The sequence below is a fragment of the Camelus ferus genome, chromosome 7 (assembly GCF_009834535.1).
Source record: "Camelus ferus isolate YT-003-E chromosome 7, BCGSAC_Cfer_1.0, whole genome shotgun sequence".
In the NCBI taxonomy this organism is placed as follows: domain Eukaryota; kingdom Metazoa; phylum Chordata; class Mammalia; order Artiodactyla; family Camelidae; genus Camelus; species Camelus ferus.
Window position 1 is genome coordinate 77754348 of NC_045702.1, and position 16458 is coordinate 77770805.

At 31.5% G+C, this 16458-nt stretch overlaps 1 protein-coding gene across 1 annotated transcript in view; it reads right to left on the reverse strand.

Annotated features, from left to right (window-relative positions):
* The window catches only part of COG5 (component of oligomeric golgi complex 5), a 237564-nt gene that overhangs the window by 127194 nt on the left and 93912 nt on the right, over positions 1-16458 (reverse strand). Inside the window, exon 7 of the mRNA XM_032484216.1 lies at positions 4382-4512. Coding sequence (XP_032340107.1) covers positions 4382-4512 — 131 coding nt within the window. The remainder of the gene's footprint in view (positions 1-4381; positions 4513-16458) is intronic.

Consider the following 16458-nt stretch of genomic DNA (forward strand, 5'->3'; position numbering starts at 1 on the left):
CCTCCAGAAAGTCCTGCACTTGTTTACTGGGAAAGCTTGTAATTCACAAGTTAAAGCCATCTTTCTAATTAAAATGTCACCATTTCACTGTGGGGGCCTGGTATCTATGGTGATGCAGGAACTCATCCAGATCAAAATCTCTATCACCTATTTTTGAAAGCTAGTTAGAGCTTGAGGTAATGGAGTCTGTTGCAGTTTTGAAAACACCATAAGGTTCTCTCTTTCTTTGTCCAGCATGTGTCAATGAAAGATTCTGAGAATCAGTAAAAAAAAAAGAAAGAAAGAAAGAGGAGTCAAGGAAGAGCTGCAGATGGTCACCATACCTAGCCCCATGTTTGTGAAAAAGACTGCCAAGTAAATTGAAGAATGTTTTTCCTAATGCGGTGATGATGGTATGCTTCCCAACTTTTTATAAAGAAAGTGGCAGTGGTATCACTACGAAACTGTTTCATACAGAAATAACATGACTTTGTGAGGTCAGAAATTTATAGTTTTTTTAATATAATTAGAAATGACACTTCATTAGCATCTAAATGATTATTAGTTTATGTCTTCCAAGACCTAAGTTTTATAATAGAGTACTAGAGACTTTGTAGTACTACAAAGCTATTAAAACCTACAAATGAATACAGCACACTTAAGGAATTAACTAGGGAAAAAACAGTAATGCTCAAAAAGAAGTTATCTGCATTAATTTTAACATTTCTGGTTATGGAAAAAGAATGCTACAAAAAGAAATTGCACTAATTTTCTTTTAGTAAATTTGAGTTTTACAATTAATTGACACTGAAAATGATGGCCACCAACTACAGACTCAATAAAAGATCACTAATATTTTTGAAAAACCGAATTAATATCAGAAGTTAATTCTTAAATGCAAGTGATGACATGCAATTTCTCAAAAGTTCCTTCTTTACTGAGTATCTCTATTCAGGTTATGAGTCTATAAACTACTTAAGTGTAATATTTCAAGCATGCAATATTAATTAAAAATTAAAATGCTGTAATTATTTTATTAGTCTATACTTATAATAAATATTAATAATATGTTTAACTATTTCAATGATTTCTTATAAATGGGAATATATTTTGAGAATCAAATAGATATAAGGGCCCCAACTGTTTTAATGGGAAGTGGAAAGAATATTCCAGGCATAAAAAGAACAAGAAGGACCTAAAGGAGGAAGGAAAATGGGCATGTGAACAACTAAAAGAAAGCTTGTGAAACAGAGAATGCAGAGGAGAGTGGCGTAAAAGATGTATATTTAAATGCTGACAAGAAGGAAAAGGGTAAGAGAGAGGATGACGTAATAAATGAGATGGAAATACAAACGATAAGGTTTCTTAAGAAAACGGGACCCAGGGTACAGGTGCTGCAAGAGGCACCTCTGGGAAGTAGAAATTAAGGGCATCTGCCTTACTAGGTGTGTGGGGTGTGAGGGGAGGGCTGATGGACAGTGGACAGTCTAAAAGAGTCATTTCAGAGAATGGAAAAAAAAGAAAAAGTTGGACAGTGAGAAATAACAATTGTGAGGAGTACTGAAAAACTGGTTTAGATTAGTCATCACATGGAGACTTCGCAAAGAAATTTTTATACTATAAAAATTCCTTTTTCAATATAAATTGCTTCACAAATTGTTGAATGATATAAAATGTAATTATTTAACAAAATTAGAATAAACTGCTTGGTCCTATTAAGAAAAAAAAAAAAAAAAGGGAAAGCAGGCACTCCAGACCATGACTCTACCACTTGCTAGCTGAGTAGTCTGCAGCTTATTTCTTAACCTTTCCAGGCCTTTGTTTTCTTAACTATAAAAAGTGGATAATTATATCTTCCTCCCAGATCTGTTACTGTGACTGAGGTAAAAAATATAAAGTGACTAACACAAATCCTGACAGAGAACAGGCATTCAATAAAGGTTAGTTTCATCCTTAATTCCTAAACTGCTTGTTGACACAGCTGGATGTTACCTCTGTCTTGTTGCTTTCTAAGAGGAATAGGAAAGAGGCTCCAAAACACAGACTCTTTCCACTAAAACATCCTGCTTCCCAAAAATACTATCTCAGTGACATCATCATTGATGAGGGTTTCATCTTCTCATCTCTCCAAAGCCAGAAACCTGACTTTATGAGAATAACCCACAGGACCCAGGTCTGAGGGAAACACACACACATGACTAAATTCAGAAATAAATGATATTATAAGAATGAATATCAGTTTATACCTAAGAAACACTGTAAAAACTGTGAAATGAACCAGCATACTAACACTGGCAAATCAGTACATTTTCTCCCTTTCAGAAAATTACGTAGGAAGCCAAATTATACTCTGAAGGTTTATACATATGGAATTTAACAAGACAAATGAATTAGAAAATATTAATGATTAATGTTAAGAAACTTTGATAATATAATACATGCAGTCTCACAAAGAGATAATATTCCCTTCCACCTAGAAAAATCTGCCCTCCTCCAAGCCACACAGAAACATACACCAAAATTATAGCTTTCTGGTTCCACGCAGATCATTGCACATCTACCCAGTAAACACACAGTATTTTTAATCTTCTTCTTTATCTTATTTAATCTCATTGATAAGATACGGGCCACTAGTGAAACAACAGTCACCCATTGAAAAACTGAATAATCTTTTGATTAACTTTATACATTCTGAATATATAATAATACTATCAATATTTAAGGAATAATTTCTTAAAAGTTTATCAGTTCTACTTTAATTTCAGTATGATTTAAGAACTGAAGCAAAGTTATACTTGACAAATGTTAAAATGTACACAAAATAATAACATACCTAAAATAGTTTACTTAGGAATCTCTAGAAAATATTTAAAATATGAGAATATAATTTTAAAAAGGCTTTTAAGTAACCATTCCTTTGGGTGTTAAAATCCCTCGTCTCTGTTAAAAATTATATTTTAATTCTACAAACTTCAATATTGTTTCCCTTCTACCATTTTCCTCATGATTCTAAAATATAGTAAAATATTAAGAATTGTGTAAGTTAAAGATATATGCATATATGTACATATATAGCAATAAAAACTTCACAGGTAAAAATTTTTAAACAGTAAACAGATTTAAATCAGAGATTATTTTTAATGAACTGGGCTGCTACCAATTTTCTATACAAATATTCATCTTAATTCAAAGTTGACTTGCAATTCCTTGAGCATTTCTTTGAGAAAAAGGTATCATCTCTTATTTGATGTAGACAAGTATCTTATTTTTTTAACAGTATAAGCATTTTATCTTTATAGTGAGATCTAGAGTTGAAACACAATTGGCAGCAAATAAAACTAAACTCCAGTGTTAGAACAAAAGTTACCTTTGAAAAAAAGGAGAGAGTGGTGATTGTGAGAGACAGTGAATAGACTCCAGTCCTATTTCTTGACCTGAGTTTTGATTTCACAGGTGTGGTATTTTATTCTATTTGTATGTCTCTAATTTGTTCACTTTTCAATACGTATACGATAATCAACTTTCAAAGTTCATTTAAAACAGTAACTGACATCAGTTATAATTAAGAATCAGAAGTCAAATAAATACCTTCCTGATTTAGAGACTACTTAAAGAACTGAGTATTTATAAAACTGTTTTTGTCCAATACAAATGCATAAAATGAAATTCCTGGGTTAAAGAATATGAATAAAAATGTATATTAATAACTGTATTTAGGTCCAATACAAATGGAGAAAATATCTGGTGCAATACAGATAGAGAAGAACCGAGACTTACATCTAAATCATTGATTCTACTACATCAATACCTTTAGGTTTCCTCTAACTCAGAAAATTAAGCATCAGGAAAATGATACATTAGGAGAAATCTCGAGTCTTTTTTTTTTTTTTTTTTTTTTTAATTCTAACCGAGAGATTATTAAGGGTGCAAGTCTCTGGGGTCAGAGTGCTTCATGTTTGCCAAACTATATCATTTCCTAGATGCGTGATCTTCAACAAATTATGTAAGCTCTTAGTTTCCGCATTTATGAAATGGAAGCAGCAATGATACCATGCTTACTGGGTACTGAAAGCCTTACGTGAGTACCATGCCTCGGACAAACTAAGTATATTCAACATCTGTTAACTATCTATCCACATATACACACGATATTAAATATACTGCATATTACATATATTAGAAATTTTAGAATCTGTTTTTAGTAGAAGTAAATAAACACATATTTAAAAAACTTCCCTGTACTTAGTTTATGTCCTAAACTCCAATTCAAACCGTAGACCATAATCCATAATTCCTCAGTGATAAAACAAGGACATATATCCCTTTTTTAAAACCAAAATCAAATGTTCATCTATATTATGACATATTTTTCATATTAAAAAAGCATTATTATTTTTATTACCTGAGTCTCCACACCCTGTTCTAGTAGACGCTTAGCTTGATTTTCCACTTCGAGTCGAGCTCTTGCAATAAATAGTAGATCATTTTCTATTACTTCAATTCCAGAAAGATCTATTCCTTGAGAAAGATAATCTATTAAAAAAAGAACATACATTTAAATATTTCAATACTGAATACATATCAAGGTATCAAAGCATCACGTCTGACTTCTTCAAAATATTGTAGATTTGTTGTTGAACACTACTTCCTTTCAAAATCTGTATTTAAAAAATAGTCACCCAAACATTTTCTACTTAATAAGCAACTTTACTCTGGAGCAAGATATTCCAAATACGACAGAATTGGTAGAGCAAGAGTAAAAATTATGATTATCCTAAATTCAAAGTACTATCAACAGATTACCAAAAAAGTGTGCCCAATTTATTTAGTGTAAGTAAATATCCTGATAATCTTAGAAATTTCTCAAGTTGCAAGACAGTTTTAAAAGTTATTCTGTAATAACAAAACATTTGAAACAAATGTCCAACATTTGCAGAATGATTACATGATCATACAGACCTAATTTACATTGAAGGAATTTCATGGTATTATTGAATAAAAAAATTACAGAGACATTAACCTATCTATATAATTATATGTAAACATATATGTATTTATATAATAATATGTAAACATAGAATTAAACTATAAATATAATACATAAATATAAATTCCATAGAATTATATATATTCTATTTATAGAATTATACCTGCAGAACAAGACGTATGAAAAGAAATCTAACAATATGTTACAACAGTTGTCTCTGCACATTTCTATTTATAGAAATTTTTTTTTTTATTTTTTGGCTTAATCCTAGACATACCTAAGGTAACTAAAATGCTACAAAAAGTCTGTGTTATGCTTTAATAAAAAGATTTGAAAAATGAAAAACATGCTACAAATAAAGATCAAGGTTTTATTAAGCATCTCAGACATAGTTCTAAAACTCATATTTTCTATTTTAACAAGATAAATTATTTCTAAAAAACAAAACTGATCTACACAGATGATGATTGTTTTCCAGTTCCTCAACAGAATATCAAACGTGTCTCTCACTATATTCTCTTGATTAGAACTAATTTCTAAACTTTAAATCTTATTAAAATATATCCCTAGCACTTATATACTATCGTATTTTACTTAAGGTGGGTCATAATGTACTACCTAGTTGAAACTACATTAAAGCATCCAGTACAATGCTAATTGACCACTTAGCAGTACCCAAGCATCTGCTGACTGAACACTATATAGTAGTTCTACCTAAGCGGATGAAAGGAAACAATGCAAAGGGTAGCTAATGGTAGTTACTACGAATTGTCCTTCAACCACAAGCATTTTTAAAAATGTGTCTATCTTAAAGGGACTTTTGGCTTTCTACAGTGGGAAGAGTATTGAAAATGCCTTTAAATCATTTGAGCTTAGATTCTGCCTCATAATTTACTCACTAGGTTATCATAATTAAGCAATACAGCCTCACTGAACCTCAGTTTTTTCATCAGTAAAATGTCAATAATTTATCATTTACATCCTACATAACTCTTTAGACTATCAGAAGAATGAATATAAGTTCATGAATAACAAAGCATTTTATACACCAATCTATTATGTAAATGTAGGGTGAATTATAATCCACAGGAAATATTTTTAATCTGATTTTTAAATTTTATTTTTCATAAAAATTTGAGAAAATTTTATCTTACCTAAGTTGTGGTAATGATCAATGAGGAAATGCTATGTTCACCCTGAAACACTGACTAGACCATATAGAATCAAACTACAAACATACAGATAATAGAAAATATCTTCTTTTCATGCTTGTTAACAACTTTTCTTTTTTTCTGTTATCTGAGAAAAAATATCACAATTAAGTTAAAAAAAGGAAAATGCACTATGAGTAAGAGATCTGGCTGGTTTCTAACTACTTCTGCCATATATGTTTCTGGATGTAAGTCTTGCAATCTTTGATACCACTTACTTTATCTGAAAAATGAAGAACTAGACTACATAAACCCTAATGTTCCCTCCAGTTATAACTTTCTAGGGATAAGCAAAGCCAACAGTTCCTTTACTCTTGTGAACATTGATCTGTAACTCTGGAGACGATTCAAATCATTCATTCAATCCATTTATTGAGTATCAGTCATTTATAAGCCACAAACATACAGGAAAGAATCAGACATAAATCCTGAGCCCAAGTAGACAAGTCTAAGACAGGAAGAAAAAGCACAAAGTTACAACCACTGACAGATACAAATATCTGTCATTATATTATAAATATCTGTATTATATACATGTATATTAATACATATATTATAAATATCTGTATTATATCAGGTTCTGGGACAAACAGAAAAAACTAAATATAGTGTATGGCCTCACAGAGTTTACAATCTAGTAAAGAAGAGACATAAATGATTAACCCCAATACATTTTTAAGGTAAACAGTGGCCCTCATCACATTATCTAACCACCTCCCTTTCCCAACTCCCCAATCTGTTTAACCTTTCTATATTTACAATCACTCATTTTAAGAAATAACCAAAAGATATGCTAAATTTGGAGTCAAAGGGTTCTACCAGCTGGGAGAGAGAAAGTGCCGTATTATTTTTCTTCCTGATTATTTCACAAAACTGCTTTTCAATAAAAGAGACAAAGGTAGAAACAGGGGGTTGGGAGGAGACAGACAAAAAAAAAAGTAGCAACACTATCCACCCACCCAGGAGAATGGATGGCTCATACTAAATCCCTCCTCCTGTTTGTCTGTTGCATACAATTACTATCACCATTGCAAGCCTTTTTGCATCTGTTCCTTGTGAAGCACATCTAGGGAAATTTCATAACAGCATTGTTAAAAACAAGTATCGCTGAAATGACCATCAACTGGACAGAAGATAAATAAAACTATATTCATTCTAAGCACTACTACAGAAAAGTAAAAAACAGGTATACACATCAATGTGATGCCTCTCAATAACATAATATTAAGGAAGAAGAACAAGTTTTAGAATAATACACACAGAAGAGGTAATTCATATTAAGTTAACATGCGTAAGATTAAATGATAAGTTACTTAGGGACACATACAAACATTAACAACATTTAGAAAAGTTATAGAGACAGTCAATACAACATGCTTAAAATATTCTAATACTTAAACTTGGTAGGCAGTATTTGTAGCTTACACATGTTAAAAACAGTTTTGCATTTCACATTTTCCCATTAAATATTAAACAAGTATGAACCAATGGCAGAGTTTATAGCATTATAAACAAGGAGATTACAACAGTTATAACCATATCTCGTGTTCAAAAACAAAAAAAGACTAAACATGTTAGTAAAGACACGTATAATAAAGTGAAGCACAAATTGAACTTCTAGAGATAAAAAGTGTCAGATCTGGATAGGATTAGTGACAAATGAGACACTGGGAAAAACAGAATACATTGTTTCTCGTGAAGAAGAGTTTAACACTAAGATTATTAACTGGTTAACTCAATAAAGGCTCTTCCATTTAAAAATGCCATGCTAATTAAAGAATTTTTGAAAATCAGAATATTTTGAAGGGAGGAAATTATATAACCCCACAACACAGAGGCCACAACTGCCAAGTGAATCACTGAAATATACATGAATATGTCTGAGCAATTTACGTATCTTCAAATTCCCAAGTAGCGTCAAAATAGCATACTCCCTCCCTCTGGATGTTTGTGTGAGAAAGAACAGAAAAGCAAAAACTGACATACGGGGACTGGGCAGCTGGCTACAGTCACTTACTGATGAAAGTGACTCCCCTCCTACACACCAACTATGCAAAGAGCACAACTCAGGATGAGCGCTTCAGAGAAATTTCAACCAACCTTCAGATGTTCCTAAAATACTTAAAATCTTGGTTGTGCTTAAAAGTAAAGATCTACTATATTTTTTTACATTCTTAACCTACTTTTTAACTTACCCATGAGTCTTGTTCATATTTTTAATTATATTTATTTACAATGTCTTCTTATCAACTTAATGTTATAAGCATTCCCCCATATTATAGCACTTATAAATGCCAATTTTTGACAGTTGCCCAACATTTCACCAAATAAATGAAAAAGTATTTAACCATTTTCCTAATATGGAGTAATTATTTATCATAAAGAAAAATAAAGATTTTAAATATCTTTAATTATTTCCTTGAGAAACAACAATAAAATTATTAGATCAAAGTAACAATTGTAAGTTTATTGACATAAATTATCAAACTGCTTTTCAAAAAGGGTATAACCAGTTTATACAATTTCCCAGTAATTTATGGGTTACCTCACCATAGATAGCACTGGATAGTATCACTGTTTTGAAAATTTTATATGCTGCTAGAAGTATGTTCTTATTTGCAGTCTAACATGAACTTTTAAATGATGAGGCTGAATAACTAATTTTTTTACTATCTGTATCTCCTTTTGAAAATCTCTATGAATTTTCACCCCTATTTCTTTTTACATCACTTTGTACTGATTATACAATAATATGCACTGTTTGCCTAATATATTTGCTATGAATACTTTCCCAGTCTGTTGGTTTGTTAATTTTTATTTATTTATATATTACTTCTTAAGGCCATTTGCAGAATACAATCATACAATTATCTAAAAAGCACCACATCTGACTTTTCTACAAAGCCTTGAGTATTAAGAAACTGCAGACTAAAGCCTGTCTTTTACAAAAGCAAATAGTAAAATGTAAGGCTATGATTTATAAAGGGTTATCTGGCAGACTGATGAATAATAATCTGGAAAGGAAAGATGTCACTGTAGAATCCACTCAATAAAAATGTTACCTTTAAATCAAAATAAATAGTATTGTAAGATCAGGGCTTATCACAATGACCATGTTTTACCTTGCTCTGCAACATCAATCTTTCCTGCCCCCACATCATATGTTTTATAAAAAATACAGTTACTGGAGAATACTGAGCTAAATAACAAATTTAAATTAAGGCAAAACAACCACAAAACACCGTCAAACAACATGGATGCTGCGGGGTTAAAATACTGGTAAAACTGAATTATCCAATTAACAACGACATCTGGGCGTCCAAGTACTGAAAGTATCATTATCATCACCACCGCCACAACAAAATCATCTCAGAATCCCTATTTGTTATTTATTTCAAATGGTTAAGTCTAAGATAGGGTTGTTTTAAAAACTCCCCTACCCCCGATTAAAAAAAATTATTTCACTAAAGCAGCCTTAGAAAACACACAAAGTTAGAGGAAACTTTAAAGTCAAGAAGTCCAACAAAACTCCAAAAATGACAACTATGCACACACACTGATTTTCATTTCCTTATTCTAGGTGTAAAAAGTTTTATACTTGACATAATTTAATCATACTTAAGTAGGTATCTTGAATCTGATAACAAAATAGGCCTATAGGAAAAAATAGTTTCAAGAAAAATGTTTATTACAATTTGAGTGATTTCAATAATATGTAATATAAATGAAAACAATGAAATTATAAAGCAAAGTTTTAAAAAAGTAATGTGGTATTTGCACAGAAGTAAAAATGATGACACAGACTGAAAAACAGAATAACATAGGTTTAAAAGGTGTAAGATTTTAATATATAATAATCAAAATATAACTAAACAAATAGGAAAAATTATTAATAAAAGCTTCTTGTAACAAATAAAATCAATCATAGAAAAGATTTTGAACAATATAAAATATTTATTCCAATTATGAGGGAAAATAATTTCTAATCCAAATGAATTACAAGGGCAACTTCAAAACCATTAATATACAATTTCTAACTTTTTCTAATGAAAAGTAAAATTAAAATCAGAAAAAGAGAATAAAATAATATGAATACACATAAAGGTACTGTCATTAAAAGCATAAAAAAATTTATAGTTATCAATGGGTAAATAATCAAAAAATATTAAAAAAACAAGTTTATATAAGAGAAAATTCTGGATTAAGTCAATGTTTAAAAATCTACTAAAGCTTTCTAATAATCTTTGCAATTTATCCTGATGTAAACTGAAATAATATATGCTAACTGGAACACTTATAAAATCAATAAAAGTATTCTTTAAATGAAGTCAATTCTACTGAAGTTCTGGAGAAAACAGGTACATCCTTTCAAAAGCAGAGTATTAGAGAAAGAATGTTGAATTAGGAGTGAGAATACCTGACCTTTATTCTACTCAATTTTATGACCTGAGAAAAATCCCTTAATCTTTCTTAGATTACAAGAGTAAAGAATAAAATACCTGTGTTACAAATCTCACAGGGTTCTATGGATCAAATGAGATAATACGCATGAAGAATGTTTTTGCAAACCTCCCTAAACATGTAAGTTATTATTTTCATAAATGGGATATTAGTTACTAACCTCTATTTTTTTTTTAATGGAGGAAGGAAGGGAGAAGGGCCTTCAAAATCAGACAAGGAATTCAGTATTATTAAAAATAACACACAAGAGGTTAAAATCTGTACTTTTCTAACCAATTCTTAATTGATACTGCTTCTTGAACTATGCAGAGAATAAACCTCAGGCTTAAGTAAACTCCTTTGGGTGAAATCTTTATATTTCATGAAAGTCCAAAGTACTTCTCAGGACATGTTGATCTTCTTCAAAGCTTCATGAAATTTAGCATCTAAAGCCTTAGTTTTTTTTCTGGCTGTCACAGCAGGGAGGGGAAAAACCATATTATTAAAAAAGGGGATTAGTTTTCCTTTTGTAAGTCTTACTGTGTCTCTTTATTTAGTTAGCAAAAAAAATTGCCCAGGGCCAAAGAAAGAAAGAAAGAAAAAAGTGTATTTTCTGTCTTTCCTCTGGGCACCTTTTTTTCCCCTTACTCTGACTTTCTAACCATGGTGCTACTGATATGGCATTATAGTTTTAAAACATGGATTTATATAAAACCAACTATTTTTCCCTCCAGGAAGATATTTCAAGTGCTTTGTTCAGTGCCTACCTTCCTATCAGTACCTAACCAGAAGTAAGCGTCAATAATCTTTCCCTCAAAAATTGAGAAGCACTAGATAAAATCACCAAGGATATAGAAAAAACGAACACTACCATAAACCAAGAGACTCTAATGGACTCCGACAGAACAAAGCAGAATATAAATTCTGTTTAACTACACAGGGATACCGACCAAGACAGAGCATGTCCTGAGCCATAAAACAAACATTTTAAATTTGAAAGAACTGAAATCATACAAAATGTATTTTTTGACTGTAATAGAATCAAACTAAGAATCAATAATAAAAAAAACCTATAATTATCCCAAATATTTGAAAATAAAAGAACAACACATTTATTTCTAAATAATCAATGGATCACAAATGTATCAATGGAACAGAATAGAGAGCCTGGAAATAAACCTACACACCCACAGTCAATTAATCTATGACAAAGGAGGCAAGAATACACAATGGAGAAAAGAGTCTTATCAACAAGCAGTGTGGAGAAAGCTGGACAGCTATATATAAATCAATGAGATTAGAACATTTCACATCATATGCAAAAATAAAATGATTTAAAAACCTAAATATAAGATATAACACCATAAAATTCTTAGAAGAGAACACAGGCAAACATTCTTTGATATAAATTGTCACAATATTTTTCTTAGATCAGTCTCCCAAGGCAAAAGAACTAAAAGCAAAAATAAGCAAATGGGACCTAACCAAACTTACAAGGTTTTGCACAGCCAAAGGAAACCATCAACAAAATGAAAAGACAACCTATTCAATGGGAGAAGATATGTGCAAATGATGCAACTGATGAGGGGTTAACATATAAAATATACAAACAGCTCATACAACTCGGTATCAAAAAACAAACTACCCAATCAAAAAATGGGCAGAAGACCTAAATAGACATTTCTCCAAAGAAGACAGATGGCCAACAGTTACATGAAAAGATACTCAACATCACAAATAATTAGAGAAATGCAAATTAAGTTTATGGTGAGGTATCAACTCACACTGGTCAGAATGGCCATCATCAAAAAGTCTACAAATAATAAATGCTGGAGAGGGTGTGGAGAAAAAACAGCCCTCCTGCATTGTTAGCGGGAATGTAAACTGATGCAGCCACTTTGGAAAACAGTATAGAGTTTCTTTAAAAAATTAAAAATAGTGCTACCATATGATGTGGCGATTCCAATCCTGGGCATATATCTGGAAAAGAAGTAAACTCTAATTCAAAAAGATACAAGCACCCCAATGTTCATAGCAGCACTGTTTACCACAGCCAACACATGAATGCAATCCAAGTGCCAAGCAATAGACAACTGGGTTAAGATGATGTGTGTGTGTGTGTGTGTGTGTGCGTGCGTGCACGCGTGTGTGTGTCTGTACATATATTCTATAAATATAATGGAATATTACTCAGTCATTAAAAAGAATAAAATATTGCCATTTGCAGCAACATGGATAGACCTAGAGAGTATTATGCTTAGTGCGGTAAGTCAGACAAAGAAAAATAAATACTATATGGTATCACTTACATGTGGAATATAAAAAATAATGCAAATGAATCTACATCTTACAAAACAAAAACAAACTCACAGACACAGAAAACAAATTTATGGTTACCAAAGGGGAGAGGGACTGGGGAGAAGGACAAATTAGGAGTATGGGATTAACAGATACAAACTACCATACATGTAATAGGTAAGCAACAAGGATTTACTGAATGGCATAGAGAATTTTACCTGATATCTTGTAATAACCTGTAATGAAATATAATCTGAAACAAAAGAAAACAAAAAAACAGATCTCTATGCTGTACACCTGAAACTAACACAATATTGTAAATCAACTATACTTCAATTAAAGAAAAGAAATATATAGAGCTAATAATATATATATATACACACACACACACACGATACATAAGCCAAAAACACCTGAATTATATTAATTTATCTTTTAAAAAGTAGATTTCAAAGCAAAGAATAACAAGAAGAGGGTTTCATTTAATAAGAAAAGGATTAAATCATTAAAAGGATATAATCTTAAACACTTATACACCTAACAAACGAGATTCAAAATGGTGAATTGATAGAACTGCAAAGAGAAATAGTCAAATTGGAAAATATAGGAAGAGATTGCAACACCTCTCTATCAAGAGTTTACAGTACAAGAAGATAACAAAGAACTAGGAAATTTGAACAAAACTATCAACCAACTTGATCCAACTGGTATCTATAAAAAGTTCTATACAACATCAAAACACATATTCTTTCCAAGATTACAAAGATTATTTGTCAAATAGGATAACATCCTGGGCCTGAATCAAGTTTCAATAAATTTAAAAGGATTCAATTCATATCAAGTATGCTTTTTGAACAAAGTGGGATAGATAAAAGTCAAAAACATAAAGATTCCTAGAAATTTTTAAATATTCAAAATAACTTCTTTCTAAAAACCATGATGAAAGAGGAAATCAAAAAAGAAACTATTTTAAACTAAATGAAAATGAAAACACAATACAGCACAGTTTCCAGGATTCAGCCAAAGTAATACTTAGACATTTATAGCACCAAAGACCTATATTGCAAAAGAAGAAAGTTTTCAAATAGATGAACTCTGTTTCCAACTTAAAAAATTAGAAAAGGAAGAAAACCCAAAACAAGCAGAATAAAGGAAACAATAATGAACAACATAGCAATCTAAAACTTTAGAGAATATTAATGAAATCAAAAGCTACTTCTTTTAGAAGACATATAGGAATGAAAACCTCTAGCTAAACTGAGTCAGAAAAAAGAACACACAAATTACCAATATCAGGACTGAGACAGATGACATCAATAAAGAAATTACCAATACTAAATGGTTAAAAAAGGAATATTATGAGTAACTTCACACTACAAACAGCATAGGTAACTCAAATAATTATGCTTTGTGAAAGACTTTAAAAATATGCAGGTTATCATGTATCTATCATACCTCAATGAAGCTTTTTTTTTAATGACGAAAAACTGCAACAGAAATACATCAAACAGAACTACAGGGCTTACTGAACAACAACAAAAAATCATTTTCCCTCTTCATCTTGCTTATGAAAGACATCAAGAAGCATCTGCACTGCTTTGATTTTCTCTTTCAAACAGCCATTTAAATGCCCTCCTATGTGCTAGGTACTGCCTGAATACATAGACAACAGACACTAATCCTACCTTCAAAACATTTATATGACAGCTTTGCTGACAAGCTAGAAAACAGAACTGTAATCCAGGCAGTCCTTCTAGCCAAAAAGTTTAACAATAAACTCACACACTAGAAGATTTTTGTCCATATAATTCCTAATTATGGATACTCAAGGGACTGCTTTTCTGGGGTCTTGGCACTTCAAAAGATTAAATCTTTAGTGGACAGTGACTCTGTACTGTATTAGTAGGCATTATGACAAGTTTAGGAGATGCTGAGTTAAGCACAAAATGAAGTGGGTTTCTTTATTCCTCAGAACCAATAATATGTACTAGAATCATCTAAAAGAGGCATATAATATATAATATTTCCCAAATCTATTTGTCCCTCATATTTTCCCCTCAAATTACAGAAGATCTAGTAGAACTAGCACTCATGGAACACACTTAGGAAAACACAGTAATTACACCACACTGGTTTAAGATGCAATACTAAAAGAAACAAAACCCATGTAAATCTTGATACAACTCTTTCATTTATCTCCTTTAAAATTTTCAATAAAGGATCTTATTTACATAGTATAAAGTACCAAGAAGCAATAATACAAAAAATGAGGAAGATACATATCCACATGTCTTACTCTTGTATGAACAGTACCTATTAAACTATGACCATAGAATCTCTGTCTCTGTATATATGTACACACATACACACACGATAGAACAATTTTTAGCTGTATTAATTTTTATTCTATATCTGAATTTTACTGAAAAAATACAAGAAATATCATATGGCTATATGAAAATCATAAAAACCCACGCTCTATGAAGACTCCTTATGTTGCCAGTGATTAGGTTCTTGTCTTGTTGCAGAAAGAATTCAGAGACAGGACTCGGAGGTTAAGAAAGTAAAATGGGGATTTATTAAGGGATAGATAGCCCACTCTCAAGGAGAGAGCAGGCAGGCTCAGGTGAGTAGCTGCCCTCAGTTTCTTTGGTAAGTTGGTTACATAGGGTGTGAAAATGAATGGATCTTGTGGTAGCTCACAGTGAAAAAGAATGTGACAATGAATACATGCATGTTCATATATGACTGAAAAATTGCATGCTATACTGGAAATTGACACAACATTGTAAACTAACTTAATAAAATAAAAATTTTAAAAAAGTGAATGGGTAGAATATTCATGGGGAGGGAAGGGTTTGGTGTTATATTCCCTGATTTTTTATTCCAATTGCACCTTCCCAAAGGGAGGAGGGATTTTTGTCCTTATTTAGCCTAGGTCAGAAGCCTAGATCATATTCTATATCTGAATGTTACTGAAAAAACACAAGAAACATCATATGGCTATATGAAAATCACACACAACTAGTCACCAGGATAACGACAGCAATAATTAACAATTATATAGTGTTTACTATGTGTCAAGGGCTGACTTGTATCCCCCACCACCACTTCATATGTTGATGTCCTAAGATTATACCTCAGTATATAACCTAATTTGGAAATAAGGTAGTTTCAGATGTAATTAGTTAAAATGAGGCCCATAATCCCATATGATTGATATTCTTACAAAAAGGGGAAATTTGGACACAGTCACCAACACACAGGGAGAATGTCATGTTAAGATGAAGGGAAAGGTTGGTGTAATGCTTCCACAAAAGTCAAAAAACATTAAGGACTCCTATAGACCACCATAAGGAGGGGACAGGCACATAGCAAATTCTTCCCTCGAAGCCTTCAAAAGGAATGAACCCTACCGACATCTGGATTTTGGGCTTTGCGGGGGAACTGAACACATGACCCCAAAATACATCACTAGAGATGTGGATTATTTTGAGCTAGGGGCAATTAAGCCCTAACAGACGCAGGGAGAGTTTATTTTAC